The sequence below is a fragment of the Hippoglossus stenolepis genome, chromosome 11 (genome assembly GCF_022539355.2).
Source record: "Hippoglossus stenolepis isolate QCI-W04-F060 chromosome 11, HSTE1.2, whole genome shotgun sequence".
In the NCBI taxonomy this organism is placed as follows: Eukaryota; Metazoa; Chordata; class Actinopteri; order Pleuronectiformes; family Pleuronectidae; genus Hippoglossus; species Hippoglossus stenolepis.
Window position 1 is genome coordinate 15,806,186 of NC_061493.1, and position 24,169 is coordinate 15,830,354.

At 39.7% G+C, this 24,169-nt stretch overlaps 1 protein-coding gene across 1 annotated transcript; it reads left to right on the forward strand.

Annotated features, from left to right (window-relative positions):
• The first annotated feature begins 16,099 nt into the window (after nucleotides 1–16,099).
• efcab14 (EF-hand calcium binding domain 14) lies at nucleotides 16,100–24,093 on the forward strand. Its single transcript, XM_035171135.2, has 9 exons — nucleotides 16,100–16,841; nucleotides 17,792–17,940; nucleotides 18,104–18,249; nucleotides 19,082–19,180; nucleotides 19,261–19,368; nucleotides 21,372–21,524; nucleotides 21,620–21,728; nucleotides 21,815–21,955; nucleotides 22,550–24,093. The coding sequence occupies exons 1-9, from the start codon at nucleotides 16,666–16,668 to the stop codon at nucleotides 22,726–22,728; spliced, it is 1,260 nt and encodes a 419-aa protein (XP_035027026.1). The 5' UTR covers nucleotides 16,100–16,665; the 3' UTR covers nucleotides 22,729–24,093.
• The last annotated feature ends 76 nt before the right edge of the window (nucleotides 24,094–24,169 follow it).

Sequence of the window (24,169 nt, forward strand, 5' to 3'; positions counted from 1 at the left end):
ATACCATCTTCCAATGCCTCACACATAACTCCGGGCATTAGCAAGGATCGTGGTTCGTGTCTTTACACACTCGGCTGTGCCGCTTTACATCAGCCGGCCACATCAAACCGAGGAGGACAGGGTTAATCTCTCCCCATGTAAATGCCCAGAGGTTTGAGCAGAGATGCAACTTTTCGGTCTGCGAGCGATCCTCCCTGCCGTATATAATGACACGGCCAGCTGAATCCCTCTTTCACATTCCCCCCTGTTCAATATTGAACATAGCATAATTCATTAATAAACAGCAAAGGAAATAATTGGATGAATCTGCATCAGAGTGCAGCCAGTGAAGAGTTTCATTCCAAGATTAGATTTCCACACGGCATAAAACGTTGCTGTTGACAACTGCTGCACGAATTACTGACAACACAGCAACAGGATTCAACCATTTGTTGTGTTTTTCAGGGTTTTGAACTTTAGGCAGACAATTAGAAAAATGACGTGAGCTGATTTTAAATTTAACTATAATTTCACATTAAGATAAACGAACAGATATGGGAACAACTGCAAATATTAAGTGGTTGATTGAAGACTTAATTAAAAAGTATGTTCTGTTAAATATTTTATTAGCTTTTATTATTTTTATCTCATCAAGCTTTGGATCGTGGGGGCTATGGGGCAAAATGTAGTTTAAGAGCTTATCAGACACGACAAAATTCCCCCATTAGCCCATTACTCGGAAATACACCATGCGTCTGTCTTCGTGGAATAATCTTTATCCTCAAGTGCTTGTGTCTGGTTTCTTATCGAGGACCACAACAGAAACAAGCCCTGGACGTTACTGTATCATCGTTGACATTTTGTAGATTCGATATGAGTCTTTTAATATGTGATTTATGTATTAAGTAGCTTTGGCTAAGTAGCCACTGTGCTCAATGTGTTTAACAGTAACACTTAACTTTAAGTCTGCCGAGTTGATATTTATAACCAGAATATTTTAAGTGATTATTAATGAACGTACAATGTTAGTCTTTAAAATGTAATGTTTCCAATTAAGACCGACTTTAGCGTAATTGTGTGTATTTTAATATATTGTCATTCATTTTCTCTTCCAGGTGATATCATTGTTCACAAATACATTAATAAACACATGTATTTGTTTACAGCTATTATTAAGAACAAACACACACACACACACACATACACACAAACTCTGGTCCAATCACTGCTCTGGATACATGGCTCATCTCATTAACATATAGTGAATTCTATAAGAACATTTGGAATGTATTGAGGTAAATGGAAAAATACTTCGTGGGAAAATAATCAACATATACCACTAGCAAAACATTTTAAAAAATAAAACTAAATATAAAATACCATTAATTTTATCACATTTTTAGTGGAAGAAAATTAAATAAAATCAAACTTTGAACTGGTTATTAATGCATTTATTTATTTTTTTATTTATTTTTTGTCTGAAAAACTGTTTACTACATTTGATTAGAACCTTTCGTGTTCTGTCAAATTGGCAAAAATATAAAAATGACTCGATATTGGCCGAGAGTGGCCACTTGTGCAGGGCACTCCCTTCCTGGGTTATCTATTATGTTAACTAATGTGGTGCATTCAGGATGGCTCGCTTGTCCCCATCTGATAGCACTTTGCAGCCCTGCATTAAAATGTTATTACATTTTCAAAATCAAAATTGCACGGTTATCACCAGCTGTGACAAACACAGACGGGTAATTCATTTTGTCAATTTCTGGACACAATTATCTGATTAGGCATTATGTGTTCTTGTCTGTCTCTGTTGTGCGCATGCTACAGAAATACACTCACCAATATGTGATATTTTCGCCCACCGGCACAGATTCTTTCGGCTGATATGTTCCACCTGTATGGATTTTCTTGCCCCGGGTATTAGCAGAAGCAGAAGGTCCTTCCACGACATATTGCCCAAGACAGACGGGTTAGGTTTTTCCTAAACTCTCATTTTTGAGCACCGCACACTGTGACGAGATCCACTCCACAAATCCACAGCTAAGTGATCCGCAGAAAGTATGTAGGAACAGCAGCAGCACATTTGAACAGAAACACTGCCCGGTTGGACTTTTCCAGATTGACCCATCAATGTGAATTTCAGTGTATACAATAAACTGAGCACCCAGGGCTGCTTCTGCACTGATTATACAGTAAACACCGAGAGTTACACGACACCCATTACAGGAATTATGTTACTGTGAATATGACAGGTGGTGACAACATGCGGCGATATGGATTTTAACGTTGGGGTGTGCACTCACAGCGGGTAACAGACCTCCACAGTTGTCTTAACAAGATACCTGACACTTATATCAGTCAATTGGGCGATGTTGTGTTGTACTGATCATGTTTCAGCTCCTTGTGGCCAAAGTGACCCCCCCCCGACTTGCTAAACAAAGTTAAGCGGCATAGTGCACATTGCATACGAGTATCAGAAGACAGTTTACACCATAGGCTGTATGGTTTACACCCACTGACAGTTGAGTCTCTAAGTGCCCCAGTGTTTGCCCAAACACAGGATGGTGGAGGGACGAACTAGAGGGTGTGAACTGACGAATGCGTTGTGTCATTACCAGCATGGCATGTAGCACGGAGGTGGCTCGGTGTGAATTATACAGCAGAGAGACATTTAGGAAGATACGCAGGGCAGGAATCATGTTGCAGAGTCCTGGGGAGCCTCGGAATAAGTGTCAAAAGATATTTCAGTCACAATTATTGTGTTTTTGTTAAAAACCCTTATTATTAACTTATCAACGCCCCTTTTCACTTTTAAGAAGAACTACGATTTTCTCAGAATTGTTGCAGATGAAACGCGGTGTGAACAACAAAATTGAACATTGCAATTTTTTTTACTTTTGGTATATGGCTATTTATAATAACAATATTTTTTTCAACAACTCTCTAAAACTATTTTAACCAAATGTATACATTATAACCCTCATGAAAGTAGATTTTATTAGCATGCATTAGGTTTTAGCTTGATGTACCTAATAAAACAGAGTGTAGTTATAGATGTATGTACATAAGCTTGGAAACTGTCTGACAAACTACATTTATAAATGAGTAATGCTAAAAAATATAATAATAATATTTAAGATTTTATTTTCTTAGTTTTATTATTGTCTTTTCATTTTTATTTTAGTGTAGATATACAGTTTATCCCTTCTCAAATCAGCAGATTTGCAGATTGCCATTTTTCAGTTTTATTACTGCTATTAATACCAGGACTGATACAACAGTGTGAAAGAAGTCTGCCAGAGGCGTTTGAAGTGTTTAACTCTTTCACCTGTGAGAGAACAAAGGTTATTTTTTGGAAGGTTTTATTATAATAGAAATGTTAACTATGACAAAGGAAATAGAAAAAAGAAAAGAAAAACGTCTCAACTTTATTCCGTCTTATGTCTCATCACGCAAAGGTTAACCTTCATCTGTGGCTAAAAGGAGGTTATGACAGAAATCTGCACCATCGCTGATTAGTAAGCGTAGCTGGCAAAATTACAAAAATGCAAAAACTTGACGTTAAGGAGAAAAAAGTTTGACATTCTCGTGGCTTTCGTGTCGATTTCTATTAGCTGTGATCTGCGACTGACTTTGAACGAGAGCGGAGAGGCAGCTCATAACCCTGAGTGACAGGGAGCCGTCTGACTGCAGCCTATATCTAAAAAAAAAAGTATAAAATCTCAGATCTCTCTCGTGAAAGCTTTTCCTAAATTTAGGTTTGGCCATTCCTTCACCCTGTAATCAATTCGCAATCGTCAGGCACATCCGAACCCTGTGACCAACACCTGAATGGTGAACGCCCCTAGCAGCAGCAGCAGCAGTTTGATTCAAATCCAGTTTGAGACAGACTCAGAGGAAGATTTCACTTGCTTCACCAACTTCTTTTGTCACTTCTCACCCACATGACAACAGCGTAGAGACAGTGAACATCATGGCCGTGTTTCTGAAACACGCGAATTAATGGTTAACACTTTTGTAGCTGTGATGAATTGAATGAGCGTCGTACATTCCTGGCCATGAAGATTTCTTTTTTTTTTCATTTCTCATCCTGAGAGGAAAAAGCACAGTCTCTCTCTCTCTCTCTCTCTCTCTCTCTCTCTCTCTCTCTCTCTCTCTCTCTCTCTCTCTCTCTCTCTCTCTCTCTCTCTCTCTCTCTCTCTCTCTCTCTCTCGTTGCCAATGAATGGAATTTCCATGGAGTCCAAGGTTTCTTGTGTTTGACTCTTGGGCATTGTGCCAATTGCAGGAATACAGTAGGTGAAAAAAAACACCAAAAGAAATGTGCACATGTTTGGAGCCTTTAGTTCACACAACAAAGGAGGAACATGTTTTCATACAATCAGACTTAACACAGAGACGTAAACACTGCAGCTGCAGAGAGATCATTTAACTGAGCTCCTGTCACTTATTTATACTATAATCCAATTTATCAAGGCTGGCCCTTGATAAAATATACATGTACATCGAAAGCATTTTACTGAGAGTTTTCTTTCATTGTATTTCATATAGAATGTATAAGTAATACCAAAAATTCCTAGGGGATGAATAACGTTTTAGAAAAGCTCCTACAGCAGCTTTCTTTGTTTTATTAATTCATCCTTGAACACACATTCAATGATCTGTTCAGCAGATCCCCACATTTTTCTACATTAGCTCACACACCTGCATCTTCTCCTCGCTGCCGTTCCTATTCACTGTTTTTACTGTATGTCAGTATTTCACTGTACAGGGTGCAGCCCTTAAAGCTTTATAGATAATGAATGGTTGGATTTTCTGTTTTTGTCCATCAGGTCTTGAAAAACCTTCATGTTTACAATTCGGAATCGTTTTGTAAATGTAAAAGACAATTTCTGCTAATGGATGGAAAATAATGTGATGACTACATTTCTTATTTGCTGCCAGCGATAGAACCGGCACAAAAATAATATAATAGATACAATATAGTAAAAATTCATGAAGAAATTATTATTAAATTAGAACTAGAAGTCCTTTTCATTTGATCAAATTATTGATAATCTCTTTGATTATTCATTTAGTAAACGTCAGAACACAGAGGTTACTACAATCTTTTTCCCCATTTTATATGTTTTTTTAAGGTTGCACCTTGTGAAGATCTACAAGGCCAATAGTGATTTGTGAATATGAGCTGTACATATAAAACTTGACTGATTGATTGGGTTAAAGAAATATCCATCTGAATTTCCAAGCCGACGTCCTGTCAAATGCCTCGTTTCATCCGAACCAACGGTCGTAGGCTCAAAGATGTTCAGTTCATAATCATATAAAGCAGAGAAAGGGAGAACAGCTGGGATATTGGAGACGCTGGAACCAGAACAGACAGACTCATAACGATTAGTCAATTATGAAAAATGCTGCCGATTCATTTCTTATTGATCAACCAATCATTGCAGCTCTAAATGAAATGATTCCGCGATGGAGAATGAATATATATTGTATATCCATTAAGAGTTTTCACATTGAGACATTGTCAGAGGATGTCAACCAAAGGCAGCAGTTGGGGTTCTGCCTGACAGCGATGGTCTATTTCTGGTGCTTTTCAAATTAGATACACTGGAGGCCTGATTTCTGTCCCCTATGGAAATGACCCGCATGGTGTAATTTAGGAAAAACGCAGTAGACGCCATGAATTCTCCACCTTCCCCCATAATCCCTCTCGCTGTAGATTGTCAGTCGAGTCTGAGCGAATCGTCTGCACCGATTCACAGCAATGGTGGAGCTGCTGTGTCTGTATTCATTTTCCCTATAATCCACTGAAGAAGACACTTTAACAGCTCAGTTTGAATAAAACTGGCTCTGTAAACTCTTTTCTTTATATCTTATCTCCGCTGAAATCCAAGGATACAAATCTTTTCAAGAGATATTCTGTGTCTTATATAGACTACCATTTCACCTGCTTGTCGTAAATCGAAAAGGGAGAGTTTTTGATTTAAAGATGGAGAAGCGGTTAATGGAAGGAGCAGATTCTCTCATTATTGTGTGGCTCTGTATTTAGCAGGAGATAAATCCAGCAGAGTTTGTGCTCAGGCTAATAACTATTTTAAGTCCCAATAAAACCCAAACATCTGATATGACTTAGATAGAGGCTTGGCAAGGGGGAGCTTACACAAAATGCTGGAACCCTTTTGACAGAGTCTTCCTGCTACAAAATCCAAACAGACATTCATAATCACCTTTCCCTCATTTTATTTATTTATGTCTTATTAGTGTTTGTGCATTGCACAAACGCTAAATCACTCATTCTGCAGGCAGTGATGTAAATATGGCAAGAGAGCAATTTGCACTGCTCTGCCAACGTCTTCATCAATCAGACCTTTTATTACCTGGATTTCATAATAGCGCAAATGTGGAAATAGTTAGGCTTCTTTGGCGCTTCTCCATTACATTTGGCTACTCTGTCTTTTAAAGCAAATAAACATGTGTTCCGCTAAGTTTGCTAATTACTTCAATTGCAAACTTTGGACCAAGTTAACCTTGAGAATAACAGATTGAGATTTTTTGTTGGAAAGGGCTCCAAACACAAGGTTTGAAGTAAATTCTTTGCACATGGCGACGAGCACTGGGATTTAGAACTGAAAGAAGTCGTCTTTGATAACGACAGTTCTCAGATCATTTTTCACACTTGCTGGCTATTGAATTAGGTGATTAAATGTCCTTCTTTTTTTTAAACTGCTTTAACAGCCAATCTGCGTTCAAGGTTTAGGTTTCAACATTCACTTGTTGGCATTCATATCCAATTCAGTAGTAAAGGGTTTTTCTTTACTTCTTTTTAAATGACAGTGTCTTTCAGGATGTGCATTTTACTACAAAAAAGAAATGAAACATGAGCAGTTGTCAGTCATTTTTTGTAAACTACAAACTGCCAATGACCTTCTGTGCTATGAGTGTGTGCATTTAATGAAGATCAGCACATCTGCCACTAGCTCAACCTCCACAAACCAATTGAAATCCTCCTCTTTTGTCTTGTGACTGTGAATCCATTGTAAACAACCCCCCTCACGAACCACAGGTATTCTGCAACAGGGCACACTTTGTCCTAGTGGGAGGTCGCACACACATTATCGGCACTAATCCTCTTATTTCCTTTCTCCTTTCAAAAATTTGTCTTTTCCTCTCGACCTCATCAGAGGAGCCAGTATTTCTCCACTGCACGCCGTCTGGCAGCTGCATGCAAGCTCGCACTTCATTTCGCGGGGGGCTCCATGAACCTCAAGGTCCAGAGAAACACAAATAACACATGCTGCAGAAAATGAAGACAATCCTTTCCCATGTGCTACTCATCTGTCCTATAGGCTGAATCACAAAAAAAGAGAAAGATCTGGCTGATGGAGAATGCTTTGAAGGTTTTAGTCATACCCCAATGTGCTGGTTTCCTTCTCATGCGCCTCGTCAAGGTTTCTCCCTTGTGCGTATGGATCGTAGTTGCTGGGAGAGGATCTGCTACAAAGAGAATTGCAGATCAACCACAGCTTGACAGTGGATGAATACAGCCAAGCACAAAGAGCCTAAACAGCGTTGCCTGCACCTCAACATGAGTAAGAAGCTGATTTGATTTAGCATGCTATGGATGGAAAATTACGATCGTACATAACTATTTTCTTTTTGTTTCATCTGCATTATCTACAAAAAAAGAAAGACAATACTTTGCTTTTTTTGTAACTGGGGCACACCCTTACTGAACGCAATAGAACTGTTACGAGAGTATCATTAGATACGCGTTACAACATTCATGAAAGTGAATGTACAGACTGTGAATCAGAGGCACGTGGCTGTGGTTTTGCAGAAGAAAGCAGGCAGAGCCGATGCTTTGCAGGAATAAGCGGCACAGAGGGTGCTGCTGTGATTGTCCTTGCTAGGCATGATGGCTCCAGTGTCTCATAAACAGACGACCCTCCTGCGCTTTTCATGCATTGGACTTCCCACAAGCCTCCAGTCAACAATGGCTCTAAGGGAAAAAAAAGGCAGCTCATAAATGGCCGAGACTGAGGGAGACTGGCAGGGATCGGGCGAGCGAGCGGGCGGACCACAAACAAGCAAATAACAGCACAGTGAGGCATTCACATGCTGGAACAGCACAATGTTGGAGACACGCATAAAAGGATATTTTTTTTCAATCTTTTCCAAACACATCTGTGTCAGTTTCAGAAACTACGATGACTTTTTGAAGGCAAAACAAAAATCTATTTTTGCCGCTTCACGTTTGTCTACACAGGAAGAAACTCGGACTGGTGGACTGGCCTCATTTCTCTCTCACAATGTGCAAAAAATTTCACAATTAAAGATAAAATACTATAATAAGACTCAAATTATTCCATGAGCGTGTGCATGGATATGATTAGACCATCATTTTCTGTGTAGTTGAAACCCGCTCGATTTCTCCCGTCAGGTGCAGGCTGCATTAACACTGAGCAGATGTTCTTGTCCGTTCAAACTCCACATGTGCAAAGTCTTTGTGAATGAAAAGGGCAATTTAACAGCCAGAACTCAGATACTATGAATGAGTCTAACTCTTTGAATTCCCACACTTACAGTTGACATTTGGTGTTTGCCTTAGTAGAATTATTAATTAATGTTTTCAATAGTTGAATAATTTACAAGGGCAAAGTATTCAGTTAAATCTCTAATCTCTAACAAAGCAGTTAATAAACACATACACCTATTTGCAAATACATTTTTTCGTTTACTTTTACTTATTATTATTACATTTTTTTTAGTAATCAGGAGGAACTTTGTGCAAAACATATTACTCCTTCTCTGAAACAGTCTTTCACTAAAACATTCCAGACATTTAAAGTAGAAAACTATTGTATTTAAGTACAAATTTCTAAATATTGCATCTGTATTTTTAGGGAAATATATAATGTTTTTACTCCACTACCTTTATTCCACAGCTTTTGTTACACCTTAACCGTAAGATGTTGACCGTAAGTATATATATGTATGTTTTATATTCATATATGTATAAATGTATTCCTTCAGATGAAGCTTCCAAGTGGTTAAAAGGAGACTCATCTTTAACAACACATGAATGCATCAATAGTTATAATCCAGTTATATAATGTGTATCTGACAGGGGTCATTCTGTTCAATTAGTACTTTGACTTCAGGTACTTTTGGTAATCTTTCAGCTGAATATTTTACATTAGAGACATTTGGAATTCAGGACTTTTACAACCTGCTACTTATAACAGGTTGTCAAGGAGACAATAACATACTGTAAAAGACTACTCTGAAAAAGACTGCAAGTACACACACACACACACACACACACACACACACGGCTAATTTCAGTTACACATACTCTATGCTTTGGGAAAATTACGTAATATTTTGAGGAAATACTTTGTGGGTAATTGAACAAATATGTGCCAATTCTACTACTAATTATAATAGCAATAATAATGAAGCACGTTTCAATTCTTATTTCAAGGAAAATTAATAAATAATTAAAAAAGCTTGTTACTTACAACATGTTGTAATGGAGACAATTACATACTGTAAATGTCACACCGTAAGTACACACACATGCATACACACACACACACACACACATACACACACACACACACACACACACACACACACCAGTTTATGCAACTGCCAATACAACTTACAAATTACAGTGTGTGGAAGAGGATGTCACATTTCACTCCTTCTGTATTTGCCTTGGAGAAGTTTTTTTCTGAAACCACTCGGTATGCAGCAGACAGATGTAAGCAATCGTAGATTTTGAAGGAGAACTCCAGAAGACTTCAATAAGAGAGAAGACACTGGACGAAACATAAAGGAAAAAATAATTTATAGAAACTCCATAATTTAATAAAACTACAGCAATGGAGAGTTTGTACACAGAAAACAACAGTGAGGAGAAACCCATCAGCTCTGACAGAGCCCTTACTGAGCTTCAGTAAAGGGAGTGTGATGCGGTGCAGGCTGGATGTATAAAATAGCCTGAGTGTGAGAGGAATCTAGGCCAGAGCAGTATTTCTGTTTACCACTATTTACACCCTGCGTGCACTCTGAGGGGCTTGTGGGAAAAAAACAGGTGCAGTATCTGCAAAAAACCTCCTGTTCCACCTTAGAAAAAATTTGCATTGTTTTTGTCTTCTCCGCTCTCCAGATAAAATCGGTTCCTGCTCCATCCCGCTTTAATCACTCACATAAACAGTTTTTAATCAAATCTGCAAAACTTCACTGGTTTTTGCCCCCTTCAGATGCTTTGCTACCCCTCGCCTCCATTTTCTGATTTCCTCTGCATGTCAGATGTTTCGCTCTATCCTCCTCCTTCTGTTTGCCTCTTTTATTCTCCTTCTATTCATTTTTCTTTTATTCTCTCTCTGTCCTCTCTTGACAATGCTCCGAATCAGTAAGCATGCCGGAAAACATTTATTTAAAAAAACAGACTGAAAAAAAACCATCACATAAGGAGTTGTGTTGTCCCCTTTTCCCACTTCTCCTCAGCAAATACAAGTAAAAGTGAGGAAGAAGAAGTGGATACCTAGTGCACTGAAGACATTACCAGGAAAATGAAGGGCCTATTTCACAGACATGGATTAAACTAATCCTGGTCTAATACACTGAAAAAGAGAACTTGGGCTGTCTGTCTGTGAAACCAATCCTTAAATCTCATTGAATTTAAAATGTCTGATGTTTCTGCCTTATGCTTGGCTGTATCACACAGTATGGGAGACCTATCAGTTTATGCTTTATTAATAGCCCAGAGCTGGGTCGTATAGGTTTCCGTGTTGACTTATATAAAATGTTTATAGCTAAAAGTGTACGTTAAGACAATAAATTCTAGATGCTCTGGAATTGTCTGCACATTCTGCCTGAATTTCCCATAGAATTCAGCCGGCAAACATTCTCCCCGTCTGACTCCTCTCCTCTTTCTCACCACTTTCATTTGCTTAATGTATTAATCTATTCTCTTTTATCCATTTCAGATGATATCAGGCCTTTGCTGTATCTCTGCAGAGGCAGCCTGTACAGTGAAGTGTCGCCACAGTGTGCTTTCTGCCAGTAGACGTGGAGCGGATCGTTAAATCTTGACGTTTCTGTCCAATGCATTTTTCTTTTACGTTTAACCGACACTTCCACGCAGAGGGAATTACAAATAGTTGCAAAATCGTCATCTCCAATCTAAGTCTCGGGCTTTTACACTGAAAATATTTCCAGGCTACACTCACAATGCGAATGTTAGAATTGCGTTAATCATTCATGATTACATGATCTCAAATGCATTTTGCTCCATAAACTCAGCTGACTGTGTGTGTAGCTGATGTCGAGTCTGGCACTTAGTAAAATATTTAGGTGCACAAGCCCTTTATAATAATATGACCATTTGCACAAGATACTGGAGTAAATATTACAGCAGAGAAATGATCAATGATGACCGCTGTGCTGGATATGAATAATATTTGCATTGCTGCCATCGGACTGAGCCAAGCCAGCGGTTCTGAGCTCATGTGTCCTTGACTCCAGTGCTGCCTTCATGCTGCATGCCTAGGATTCTTTGATGTGAGAACATTGCCCCCTGCTGATTCCACAGCTGACTTTTTTTTATGTACACTATCAGTAGCCTCCACAAGCTGACTGACAGGAGACATGTGGAGTGGGGGGGGGGGGTACTCAAATTCTGCAGAACGATCACTCTTTGCTCTGACAACTTTTTTGTGGGGTCCGTCTACTCTCGTGTCACTCGGCGAGTAGTGTCCCCGTGAGTTTCATGTGCAGCAGCAAAACGTGCCGTGTTCTGGATATGTTGTTGATATTTGTTGGGACTTCACAAGCTCAAGTGGTTTGGAGGAATCGCACAGGATAAAGTTTGAAGTCGTCTAAATAATTCACACGCATCCCGAATACATATTCATCCCGAGCCGTAAACATGCTAATTGATTCAGAGCATCTGAGCAGCTCTTATTCTCACTGCAGCAGTAAAGCACAAGAGAACCTGCAACTTCATATCTTATCTCCAACTCCACATTTCTCCATGTTTCTCTAGAGCATTAAATATTGATAATTAAATGAAAAAATCAAAGTTAAAGTTAGAGAGAAAAACATCCATGAATGTTATTCGTTCAGTTTAACACTTTAACAAATCTCAGCTTTGTTACCAGGTTTTGAGTCAAAAGAATCCTGATTGTTTAATGAAAGAAAAGGACATCAAGGCCCTAAATTTTAGTTATACTTAGTTTTGCTTTAGAAATTAAATGTATTGGTTAATTAATCAACAAATGATTACGAGGCAAGCAAGCTTGTTGATTCATTAATCATTTATGTGATTTTACTAAAACATAAAATGCCCAACTTTACCAAGTTCAAGTTTGTTTTATATAATAGTGACCTGGATATTAGTGGGCACTGGGTTGTTTTTGGACAAAACAAGCTTTTCGAAAACATCTCCTTTGGGTTTATGAGGTTATGTTTTAACATTTTTAACCATTTTCAGACCAATTAATTAAAAAATTATCATTTAATTGGGAAAATATTCTGCTGATCAATCAATTGTTAAAATAAAAGTTAATTGAAACCCTATGTTGCCATATCTGTGTTTCTGACAACATTTTCAGTTGACATACACACTGCTGAACAAATATAAGGTGCAGGACCATATACCGTCTTTTCATTGCTGATAATCTTCAGATTCTTTTCTTGAATATTTTTTTGTGTATGAAATACCAGGGAGAAGCGTAATCGTTTCGTCTTTAAAAAGTTTTTTTTCTTTTAAAGATATTCCCGTCGCTTCCAGGAAAAGCAGCAAAACTTTCAGCTACTTCCTGATGATCCACTGATTGATTGATTAACGAACTAATTGGTGACGCTTTGGCTGTGATTGGTTGATCTGGTGGAAATAGCTCGTATGTGTTTACAGCAGCACAAATGATGAGCAGGTCATTGCTGTGGTTGAGGATTCAGAGATCTCAAGCAGGCTTCTGACAAACAACTCACCTCCAATAAACCAAACTGTTTGTTCATGTTGGGCCCGTATCACAGTTCTAAGATGATGTTTGAGAAAAAATGATTTTGAGAGGACTGTAATAACACCTAAAAAAAAAAAGGGACGGAGAGCGAACACTGGCAAGAAATGAAGAAAGAAGCTTGTGCTTTACTGTAAATGATGTGTTTCCTTGTGAAGCACCAGGCAGCAGCTGTCAAGAGATAAAGTTCATGAGCTGGAGAATGTGTCACAGCTCTACATACCGAGAGGATCCCGTTTCATCTGTCAGCCGGGAAAGCAAATATTTCATGATGAAATTCTCATGTCTGCTTGTTGAGTCATCCAACATAATGGTCGGAAGACGATAAAATTACCTGGTGGGAGAAATTGGTATTCTAATCGCAGCCCTGCTTCCAACTGATGACAATTTGTATTCACGCCGTGTCTGCCTTGTTAGAAGAAAGCCTTCAATTAGCAGTCAATTCCATTCACTATTTCCTATCATGCCAACGCTATTTACATTGGCTGTCAGCACCCGAGGCAGCTCCCTGGCCGACAGTTGCAGGAATCACTCCTGGTGAGAATATGAGTAACCCTGCTGTGAACAAAGTGCAAAAACAAGTGTTTTGTAGTAATCACAGTCATGGGCTCCTCGTGCCTGATGCTCCCTACCTCATGGCTGCAGATGTGAGGAGCCATAAGTTGAAGTGTCATCCTTTCAGTCTTAACCCCGGATGAAAAAGCGAGACTCCGGCGCAGACATGAAACACCTCCGATGCTTTGATTTGCAGCTTCCTGCTGGCGGGGGTCTGCGCAGGCCCTCAGCGTGATGCTTGTCTCCTCACCAGGTGTTCCTATAGCGGAGACCAGCCTCGGATTGATTGTTGCTCTGCTACCCACATGGCACCGTTGGATCCACAACAAATGCATTCATAACAATACATACAGTCACCGCTTCCCGGATTACAGTAATGTGGTGGAATAACATGGTCTGCACGCAAGTCTGTGGAGGCTATGATAATATATTTGTCTGGGTGGCATCCTGCTATTATTGCGAACTGACAAGCATTGCCATGAGAAATTATTTTCTGAGGATAATAAAGCATCAGCAGTTGGCCTCATATCTTGCAGCTCAATAACCAAACTCATACTGGGAAGCTGAGGAGCATCTCAATTCCTTTGTGTGTTTGTAAATTGGCCCAGTGTGGCCATTTTCATTCAATGTCATTATTATCAGTATTGTGCTGCGGCAGTAAGAGGGGGCAGGCACATAAAGGAGCATATTTTCAAAGCCAGGAGCAGGCCAGTGGGAGTCCCTTTTCAATGGAAGAGAGCTAAAGGCCAGACTGCAGAGACCCCCACTTCTACTTCTACTTCTACTCAACTCCTGTGTCTTGCTGGGTCGGCCCAATGGCGCTCCAGGTCAGCGGGATTGCTGGAAGACCCCCGCTGGAATTGGCAAACTCAAACAAAACAAAATGTAATCCCATTTTTATAAAATGTGGAGCAATCTCCAAAACAAACTGGCTTAAGGAGCACAATGGTCTGAGGGCTAACCTGTAGATATAAAAATACAAGTTGGCTACAGTCCACTACGTAGTTACAGCAATAAGACAGATTTATTGTTGAGGTAATTTATTAATGAAAAATGAGAAATATGAGCTGGTTCTATTGGCTCTATTTACTGCTTTTCTTTTGATCCACAGATTGATTGATTGATCGATCGATTGATTGATTGATAGACGATAATAATTGCTGCAGCTCTTAAACAAATAATTGATGAGCTGATAATGTGTATATTTATTGTAATATTGATATTTTCCAATATCAATATATATCACAATCAATGTATGCTACATACATATAGAATAATTACAGCGATGTAACAAAGTAACTTAACAAACTTAGGAGTTTGGAATTGGGCAAAATTCAAAAATCTTGTGCAGTAAGTTCCCTTGACTTTCAGTGTTTTTCTAACTTGTCCTCTTTATAGTGTATTACATTTTTAAGTTACAATATACATGCTGTTTCCCAAATACTATGTAAGACTTGCAATATCGTTTTTTACAGTGTAACTGTGCTGTTGTCCTGTGCTGGTGCCAAGATCAAGATGAAAAATCAGTCTGACAGTTGTCTAATAGCCAAACAACCCACTGTCGGTCCCCATGACAATTTCATTTATTTCCTGCTGTGAAAGTAAAATTGATTTAGATTTTTGTGATGTTTTGACGATTCTCCTTAAATCATCCAAGAGTTTGACACCTCATCTGTTTGTGTTCGGTGGTTTTGCACGAAGTGACGCTCTGCTTTTATTCTGCTCAGTAGAATAATTGCATTTCTTAATCATGAGGCTGATTTCAAGGTTCAATGAAGTAACCAAACAAAAGAAAAGTATTCTATTGCAGCCAAGTTTGTACGATTATTTACAGACATTTAATCAAATGATTATTTTAATGATTGATTTGCTGATTGTTTTTGTGACTAATGTACTAATTAGTTTTTTTTATAATTCTGAAAACAGTGAGAAATGTCATGATGATGATTACAAAGAGACAAAATCACACATTTGAAATGCTAAGAGACACAAAACAACCACAAAGAGACACTCATAGAGATACTGAACACCTGCAAGGATACTCAAAATGACCAAAGACACACAAAACAATGACAACAAAGTGCAAAAGTGACCGAATATTGACACAAATGCAAATTACCTTAAAGATAAACAACAACTTCAGAGACAAACAAACAACTGCAAATAAATATAAAACAACCAAAGAGACATGTAACTTGACCACAGCAACTGCAAAATGACTGAAAGGGGCCACGAAAAGACACCAACACAAAATGACAGCAGATGCATGTAAAACAACGTCAGACACTAAAGCCACAAACACAATTAGACACCACATGACAACAGAGACCTGCAACACGTCCGGTACCAGAGGTGTGGGGGTATTTTACCTGCACGCTGGGGGTTTCTCATAACCTGTCCACAGTGGTGGTGTCGGGGAGGGTTATGGTGATAGTGGTGTGTTGATGGTGTTGTGTTGATGGTGTTGTGTTGCGGTGTGAGTCTCTGGCCCAAACACAGGAAGTTGTAGCTGTCCCCTGCACCAATCAGCTGTGAGGTTACTCGGGACGCCCTACCCAAACAACACAGGCAGCAGCAGCAGCAGCGGCTCTGATCGCCGCATATTCCGGTTCGGTGATCTGGTTTATTGGGGGGTTTTATTCGTCTATCTAAACAGTGCGTGCCGGGTTTCCAGAGGGAGCGACGTCGCACCGGGTCTCTACTAAACGTCTCCACAAACGTCTCCCAGGTGATGTGACAGCTCGGTCACGTCAACCAGCCGCTGTTAGCCTCCGTTAGCAAGGCGCTAGCTCAGTTAACATATGTGATCGCCCCGGCTGCTCGTCGTGGAAAGTCAGAAGAGAGGACAGCACCGTGATGTGGACGAGCTGCCGGACCGTGTAGTGTGCGAGGCGGGGAGTGAATTGGGCGACCACAGTCCGATGTGTTTATCTCCGACACCGCATTTGCGTGGTTGACATTTCAAGCTAGCAGGCGGACGCTCGGTTAGCTTAGCCGCTACCCACACCACAACATCCACCAAACTGGACCAAACATTGGATCTAGTCGGGTTTAAGTCGGGCTCGGCCGGTTCGCTGACCCCCCAGAAGAAGATGAAGAAGAGGAAGGAGCTGAACGCGCTGATCGGCCTCGGGGACAGCAAGAGGAAGAAGACCAAGAAGGGCTCCGGTCACCGGCTCCTCCGAACCGAGCCGCCGGACTCCGAGTCCGAGTCCAGCTCGGACGAAGACGAGTTCAACACCATGAGCGAAGGAGCCAACTTTGGGAAGTGAGTGGTCTCTGTAACAACACGAGTGTGGAATGGGGTGTTTTAATTCTCTCCTGGTTAAAATACACAAAACTGTAGTTTCTAAAGACTTAAAATATCCAACATCATTATTATCCTCAAAGGTAAATCAGAGTGGTGACGATTATTCGGTTAATGAACTGCAAAAAAACAACACCTCTTATACTTATAGTGGTATTTTTCTTTGTCATGTACAAATACATGATAGTAAACAGGATTTAATTGTGTTTTGGATGCTACTAAAATCAATTACCAAAGGATGTGGGAATCTATATAACTGGACTTTCTGGCATTTAAGACACAACAATGAATTAGTTCATAGAGCAAATAATAACCTCTGCTCAGGCCCAGCAGTCCCCTTATGAATCCACATTTAAATTATCTAGGTCAGGATTTTTAATTGGATCTGCACCAAAGTGAAAACACTCATAAATTGAAGTATCCATTAATTATTCTTTGAGAAATCAATGAAAAGTTGAAAACTTTATCTCACAATGTTTACGACAGTGAAAAGGGTTAGGGACCCGCCCCCTAAACCGGATCTGCACCAACATTTTCTGGAAATCTGTTGAGTATGTTGTTGCGTATTCTTGCTCACTAACACACAAACAAATACAGAAGAAAACCCCATTGACCAAAGTAATAATTGTTAGATGTTGCTAAAGTAAAATAAAACAGTTGGTACATCTTACACACTAAAAAGATTGTCAGGCCTCGTCTTTGAATTTTGATTTCAGCCAAATTAAGAATAATCTGTTGTACGTGCAGCTTGAGTATTATATGATGATGCAGTATGCACTAGCCCATGTTTCAGTAACACTCGTAATTCCCATGACAGAGCATGCAGTCTTCTAAAAATATCTCCTTCATTAATAATGAAAGAGGCTGTGAAGTAGCAATGTCTAACGTTACCATGTTCCTTCTCTTCACAGGAGAAGCTACACGCAGTGCTGCAATGTGTGCTACCCCCTGTTTCTGTTCATCATATTGGCTGCATGTGTCATGGCCTGTGCTGGACTCATATGGATGCAGATTGCCCTGAAAGAAGATCTGGACTCCCTGAAAGAAAAGCTGCACAGTAGTAAGACATTTTTATCATCATACACAAACACTTACTGTGTGATGGTCATAAAAAGCTCAGTGCCCTTTGGACACTTGAACCTGTTATATCCCAGGTGCACGCAGTCCTGCATTCCTCTGTTGTTTAACACTGCTTTGAACTTGTTGTAATGTTTTTGTAACAGTGGAATCCAGCCAGAAGGTGTCATCTGCTGAAATACCAAAACTCAGCGAGGACCTGAAAAACAAGCAGAGGAAGCTTGATGACATTGAGAACGGGGACAAGGGGTTGAGCAAACTCTGGTCTAATCTTACAGAAATGAACAGAAAGGTCAGTTTTCGGTGTTGCCTGGAGGGGTTGGAGCCGCCTTTACATTCACAGTGTCACAGTGTACGAGTCAGACTGATAAGAGTTACATGCACTTTGCTGCTGACAGTCCCTTTTTAAATAGATAACAAATACAAAGAATTGAAATGATGCCAAATGTAGTAATACATTTTATTTGGCTTACATTAAATTGCAACACGGTGCTGTGCAAGTGAATGGAAACCAGTGCATATTCCAAATAGCATTATACAGTAAACAGTAATGTACTTTTTGTGTCACTACAGAACCCGATTACTTCATAAATTGGGTTAAGAAGGAAATTGCATGTAATTTGACTCTCTGTTACTGTGTTTCCAAATTGTGACATCAGATTTAGTCTGATGTTATGGTGGAGCTCGTAATACAAGGACCGACTGTATAACCGTTACACAAGGGTTCCATTGCACATATATTTTTAAAGAGCGATGTCACACAGGACTGAGTTTTTAAACACCAGAGTAAAATACTGACCACCTCAGTTAGTGTGGATTTTATTGGTTGATTATTGATATGTTGAACTGAATGGTTCAGTCTTGGCATATTCCCTCTGAATTATCCTTTAGAAACATGTGATATAATGAATATAATCAGCACAGCCGTCTAGGAGGGCATCATTGTGTTGGTTTGTGAATGTGACATGGATCCATGATTATTAGGGTAGACTGAATTTCAAGATTGGTGATGATCTCTATGATTCGCTTGAAAAATAGATTGTTGATGTTAAAGAGCAATGGTCTGATTGCTCAACCATGCTCCGAGGTGTAACTGAACACTCTGTATCATTTGACTCCTGCAGATCAGTTTGCTGGACTCGGCCGTAAACCATTTGAAGGCCAACTTGAAATCGGCCGCTGATTTGATCAGCCTTCCTACGACAGTTGAAGAGCTTCAAAAGGTAAAGACAAAGCGAAATGGATTAAAAAGAGAAAGTCTTTAATGTCCTACCTGACCTCACGAAGTCTCTTTCTTTTCCAGAGTGTTGCTACAATCGGCAGCACACTAACAAGTGTCCAGCACGACGTGAAGACGATGCAGTCTGCTCTGGAAAATCAGAAGAGTGACGATGACTCAAAGAAGACAACGGTAAATACAAGCCAGTGATAATTTAAGTGTTTCATGTTTGTACTGAACACTCGACTACCTTGTTATAACACGAGGTGGGTGTTCCATCCCCCGGTTTCTGTAGGCATATGACACTGAAAAATGTTTACGCTAGGCTGAAGTGGAACAATCGCAGCGTGAATAAAAGCTAAATGTTAGATAATAAATCATAAAATGCATTATGCATGTGACTTAAATGTTATTAAGAATTCACTGGCACTCTTTTAATTCTTTCATTTTGTCAGGCTCTCTTCTTCTACTATACACCCACTGGAGAATTGGTGCCACCGATTATTTATCCTGATGAACTAACTCTAATGTTTGCACAGCGGTTGCTGATGGAAATACATGATAATCTGATGTTTCTTCTGCAGATTTTTTGAAATTCTGTGAATTGTTTCAGTTTATCTGTAAGAAATTCCACTAAAGGATATTAGGGTTTGTTTAAAACAACAAAAAAAAAGAGTCATCCCCAACTATTGTTACTGTTTATTTAGCAGCTGCAGCAGAAGGGGAAGTGTTGTTTTCACCTTGTGACACTGCGTGTGGTAAAACTGCGTCCTAGATTCACCTTCTACAACAGGAACTATGACAGAGGGCACTTCTGGCTTTAGCAGGTGTTTTATGTCTATAGACAGATTTTATCTCAAAGATCATCACAGTTGTGCATGATACAGTCACAAAACTAAAGTGTGTGGTTGACACGATTTGTTTTTCTTTGGATGTGTTTATTAGCTTACATCACATTGTGCCCATACTATCATTCATTTATATCCCAGAATGAATCAGTGTCTGTGGCTGTTTCCATTCTTCAGTCACTGCGATGATAAATAAATGAAGTGAGACGGAGGTAGTCTGTGAGAATAGCCTGAGCGTTTCAGAGAGATTTGTCAGACTGTGCGTGTGAAACTATTGAGAAGTCAATACAGAGTTTTGGCCGGCTGACAAACATCACAGAGGAACACGAGATATGTTGCTTTGTAAGTAGCATCGCGCTGCACGCTCTGGTATTTCACACGAGCAACGAGGATGGATTTTTCTTGAGTCTGTGTCAAAGCTGGATTTAACTTATGTTGTTTGACAGCTTGTCTTTTTTTATTTTCCTCTCTATGTTCTCTGCAGATATAGCTGGAGGCTGTTTATCTCCCCATTCATCATTCATGTTTGAACGTATGGAGTGGGGTGTGTAAGGAAAAGAGAGCAGTACGCTGTGCTGTAGCAAACAAGCTGAATAACTTGATCTACTGGTCTTTAATTAAGTACTTGCGTACTGCGCCTCCTTTTGGCATGTTTATCTCACTGAGAATTGATGCAAATCCACTTACATATGGCAAAGATGACTCTTGATGATGGGGTTCATTGCGTAACTGTTGCATGCATCCAAACCAAACGCGGCAGTGAACTTTGCCACTTCTAGATTGATTGCTTTTGTTTTTGCAGTTCTTGTCAGGCTTACATTGAAAGAGTCACCGGGTTAAGAGGGTCCTGTCGTCTCTGGGATCCATGCATTGGGGTTTTATTCATAATACATGAAACAAGTGACACTCTATTTCTGGGAGCGGAGATGCTTTAGTTTTTTGAGTAAAACTAGGGCGAATATGTGAAGCGTCTGTGGAATGTTTCTTATTTTTAACAAGCAAAACAGGATGTGGAGAAGAGGAGGACCAAATAATTATACTCTTGTATATTTATATATATTTTTAACAGTGAACTCAATTATTATGGGATGTTGGGGTGAATCGCTTGAAGGCTGAGCTCTCTGAAGTGTCATTACTTAAGGTTAGAAGGTACATTGTCAAATTGAATTTGTGAACATGTATAACAAGGATTCACTCCTAATTGTTTTCCAGTCTAATCTGCCAAAAACATGACACTTGATCCAATATTACATTTTTCATAATTGCGCTTGTCTTAGAAGCAAGAATCCCATCAAACAGTAAATTTCTGGTAGATAAACTTTAAAAAAAAAATGTTTATTGCCATAGGACCTAACAGACCTGAGGAAAGAAGTGGGTGAGACTAACAAGTCGGAGGAGCAGCACCACGTGTGGACTGCTGAACAGATCCATGTCCTCCTGTCTACAGTGGAAGATCTTCGTCAGAGAGTGGTCTCATTAGAGAACGGGTCAAAACAAAGCGTGAGTCCCGGCTTACTCTCTGTATTTTAAGAATGAAGCTTTTGTGGCATTGTGTTCAAGCCTGAGAGTAAAAAAAACATCCATCTCTTTTACAGTTAAAGGATGATGACGCAGCAAATCAACCGGCAACCACGAGTGAAACTCCAGCAACTGAGACGGTGCAAGAAGCCACTACGACCAAAGCAACACCTGGAGACGTGCAGGGTACAGTGTTAAATAAAGCAGGCTGTCACTGGATTTGTCATTGTTGCAAATGTATCGTTTCTTATCACATTTGATCTTATTCACAGAGATGTCCACGCCACTGACGGAGCCGCACACACGCAGACTTCCACGCTTCTTAACTTCTAAACGCTCCAAGAGATATGCCCACAGAAACAAGAAAGGATGCTTAAAGAGGGTGTCCCTGCCTGGTGTCAGCTCTCTGAAAGGTGCACACTGCTACTGCACACTGTTTTAGCTCAGCATTCGTCAAAGGAATAGTGTGACGTTTAGGGAAAAGCATTTTTGCTCTCTTGCCAAGAGTCTGATAACAAGTTAGATACCTGTATTGTAAACAGACAGCTATAATATCAAAAGTCTGCAAGTTGTGTGGCAACTGCTCCTTGACGACCAGAGTTCAAGACATTACTGCCAAATAATAGACAGACACAGTCCCCTGAAAAGCAGCAACATGCCATTTTTGCACTTGTTTTTTTCTAGCAACAGTTTACCTTTGGACAGAGCTAAAGCTTTGCTGTTTCACCCCTATTTCACGTTCAGTTGGGTCTCAGTTCAGTAAGTGAGACTTGAGCATGAACATCACACGTGGCTGCAGGGGGCGCCGTTGCTTAGTAAACTTTACATAGTGTTGCTTTAAATTTACTGCACAGGTATGAGAGGGACATAGATCTTCAAATACATGCATTTCCAAAGAACTTTTACTTAAATGGCTACAAGTCGTATTGTTTATATAATTGTGCAGCGACCTCATCGACAACCTGCTTTTTTCCTTTCAGAATAAAAATACCTGTTTTTATCCACAGATTTGGAGGACATCTTCCAGCAGGCAGGTGTTGGACATAGTTTACGCGGATTAACTTACCAGGATCTGAAGAAAGTATTTGGAACATCAACTCCTGATGCTCGTACCTTGGACTGCTTTGACAATGACAGGGACCAGAGGTACTCCCTGATGGAGCTGGCGGCTGCTGTAGGCCTGTGAGCACATTGTCACTGACCGCAGTGAACAGTATTGAAGCCCAGTGGGGTCAGGGGTGTTCGGAGTTCCTGTCCCGCTTCTGTAATTGCTGCACTTTTGTGAACTGAATATTTATCATACTGATTGTGGAACAGTGGCACTGGCATGCCCATACTCACCCCCCCCCTCCCTCGCTTCAGTCCATCTCAGCACGATCTCGGCCACAGAAACATTATGTTAACATTTTAACACGACTCCATATGCAGAATATTCAGCTCTTATTTTAGCAAATCTATTGGTTTGTGTTAATTAACAATGAAAAGAAAGTGTGATTTGTTTTGAATCCTGTTTTCCACTCTGTTCTCAAACTTGCTCTTAACCTGCGCCTGTGTTTTGTTCTTTTTAACCATCTTGATGTAACAATGCGTTTAGGTTCTTGAGAGGCTGTAAATGTCAGTGGGTCCCCGCCCATCGTCACCTGGTACAACTCAAACAAAACTTATTTATAGAACCCTGGATAGAATTTTATGAATGTTTACAAATGACTACTAGAAACTGACTTTTTGTGAGGGTGGGTTTTGTTTTTAGACAATTTCCTAACTTATCTGAAACCCAGTCCAGTATCAGAGTAAAGGTTTTTGTATACTCTTTTCTAAGCTGAATCCAAGTTTTCAGATTTCTTCTTTCTGTTGAGTGTTTATCTCATTTATCCTCAGTTAGTTGTGATTGTGTGTTTAGTCCCAATTGTAGTTTTTTTTTTGTGCTTGTTGTTGCAGTTTTCAGTTCTTTAAAGATGTGAAGGGCTATGAACACTTTGAGTCATCTGGAAAGAATGGTGAAGTGGTAACTCACACGGCATATGTAGCAATAACAAAAGACGTAGATGTTGCTGGATAGAAATTGCAGTAGACAGACGACACAGCTAACCCACGATGTGTAACAGGTAGTATAAGAAGCACTGATCATCACTCTTTACTTGATTCATTTAATCCATTTTTAATGGACCTAATAAAAGGTGTATCATTTACATGACAAGTTTGTTGTGATCAAACATTGTACTCTGTAAAAATGGTGCAAACGTATTCTCTGCCAATTATCTTTTGATATGGGTTGGAAAAATTTCTGCAACGGCCTCAACATTGTATATTTACAAAAAATAATTCTGTTGTGCTTTGCATGTTGCTTATAACGTAACATGAACAGATAATTTAAACCCAACATAATCAACAACTTGTTTTTGCAGGACAATGGTTAGTTGAGCTGAAAATGTTAAGTAGCTTTGGCCATCGTGACTTAGATTTGGGGTTCATGCTGCTACTGACGAGAGATTTTATAAATGTGTGTTTTTTTTTCGTGTGAGCATCAGTTAATAAACACAAAGTTAAAAGATGTGTTTCTCGTGCTTTTGAGACAACGTGAGAAGCCTTAACTTGTGGAAGTGCATGTTTTGCCAGAATCACCTCAT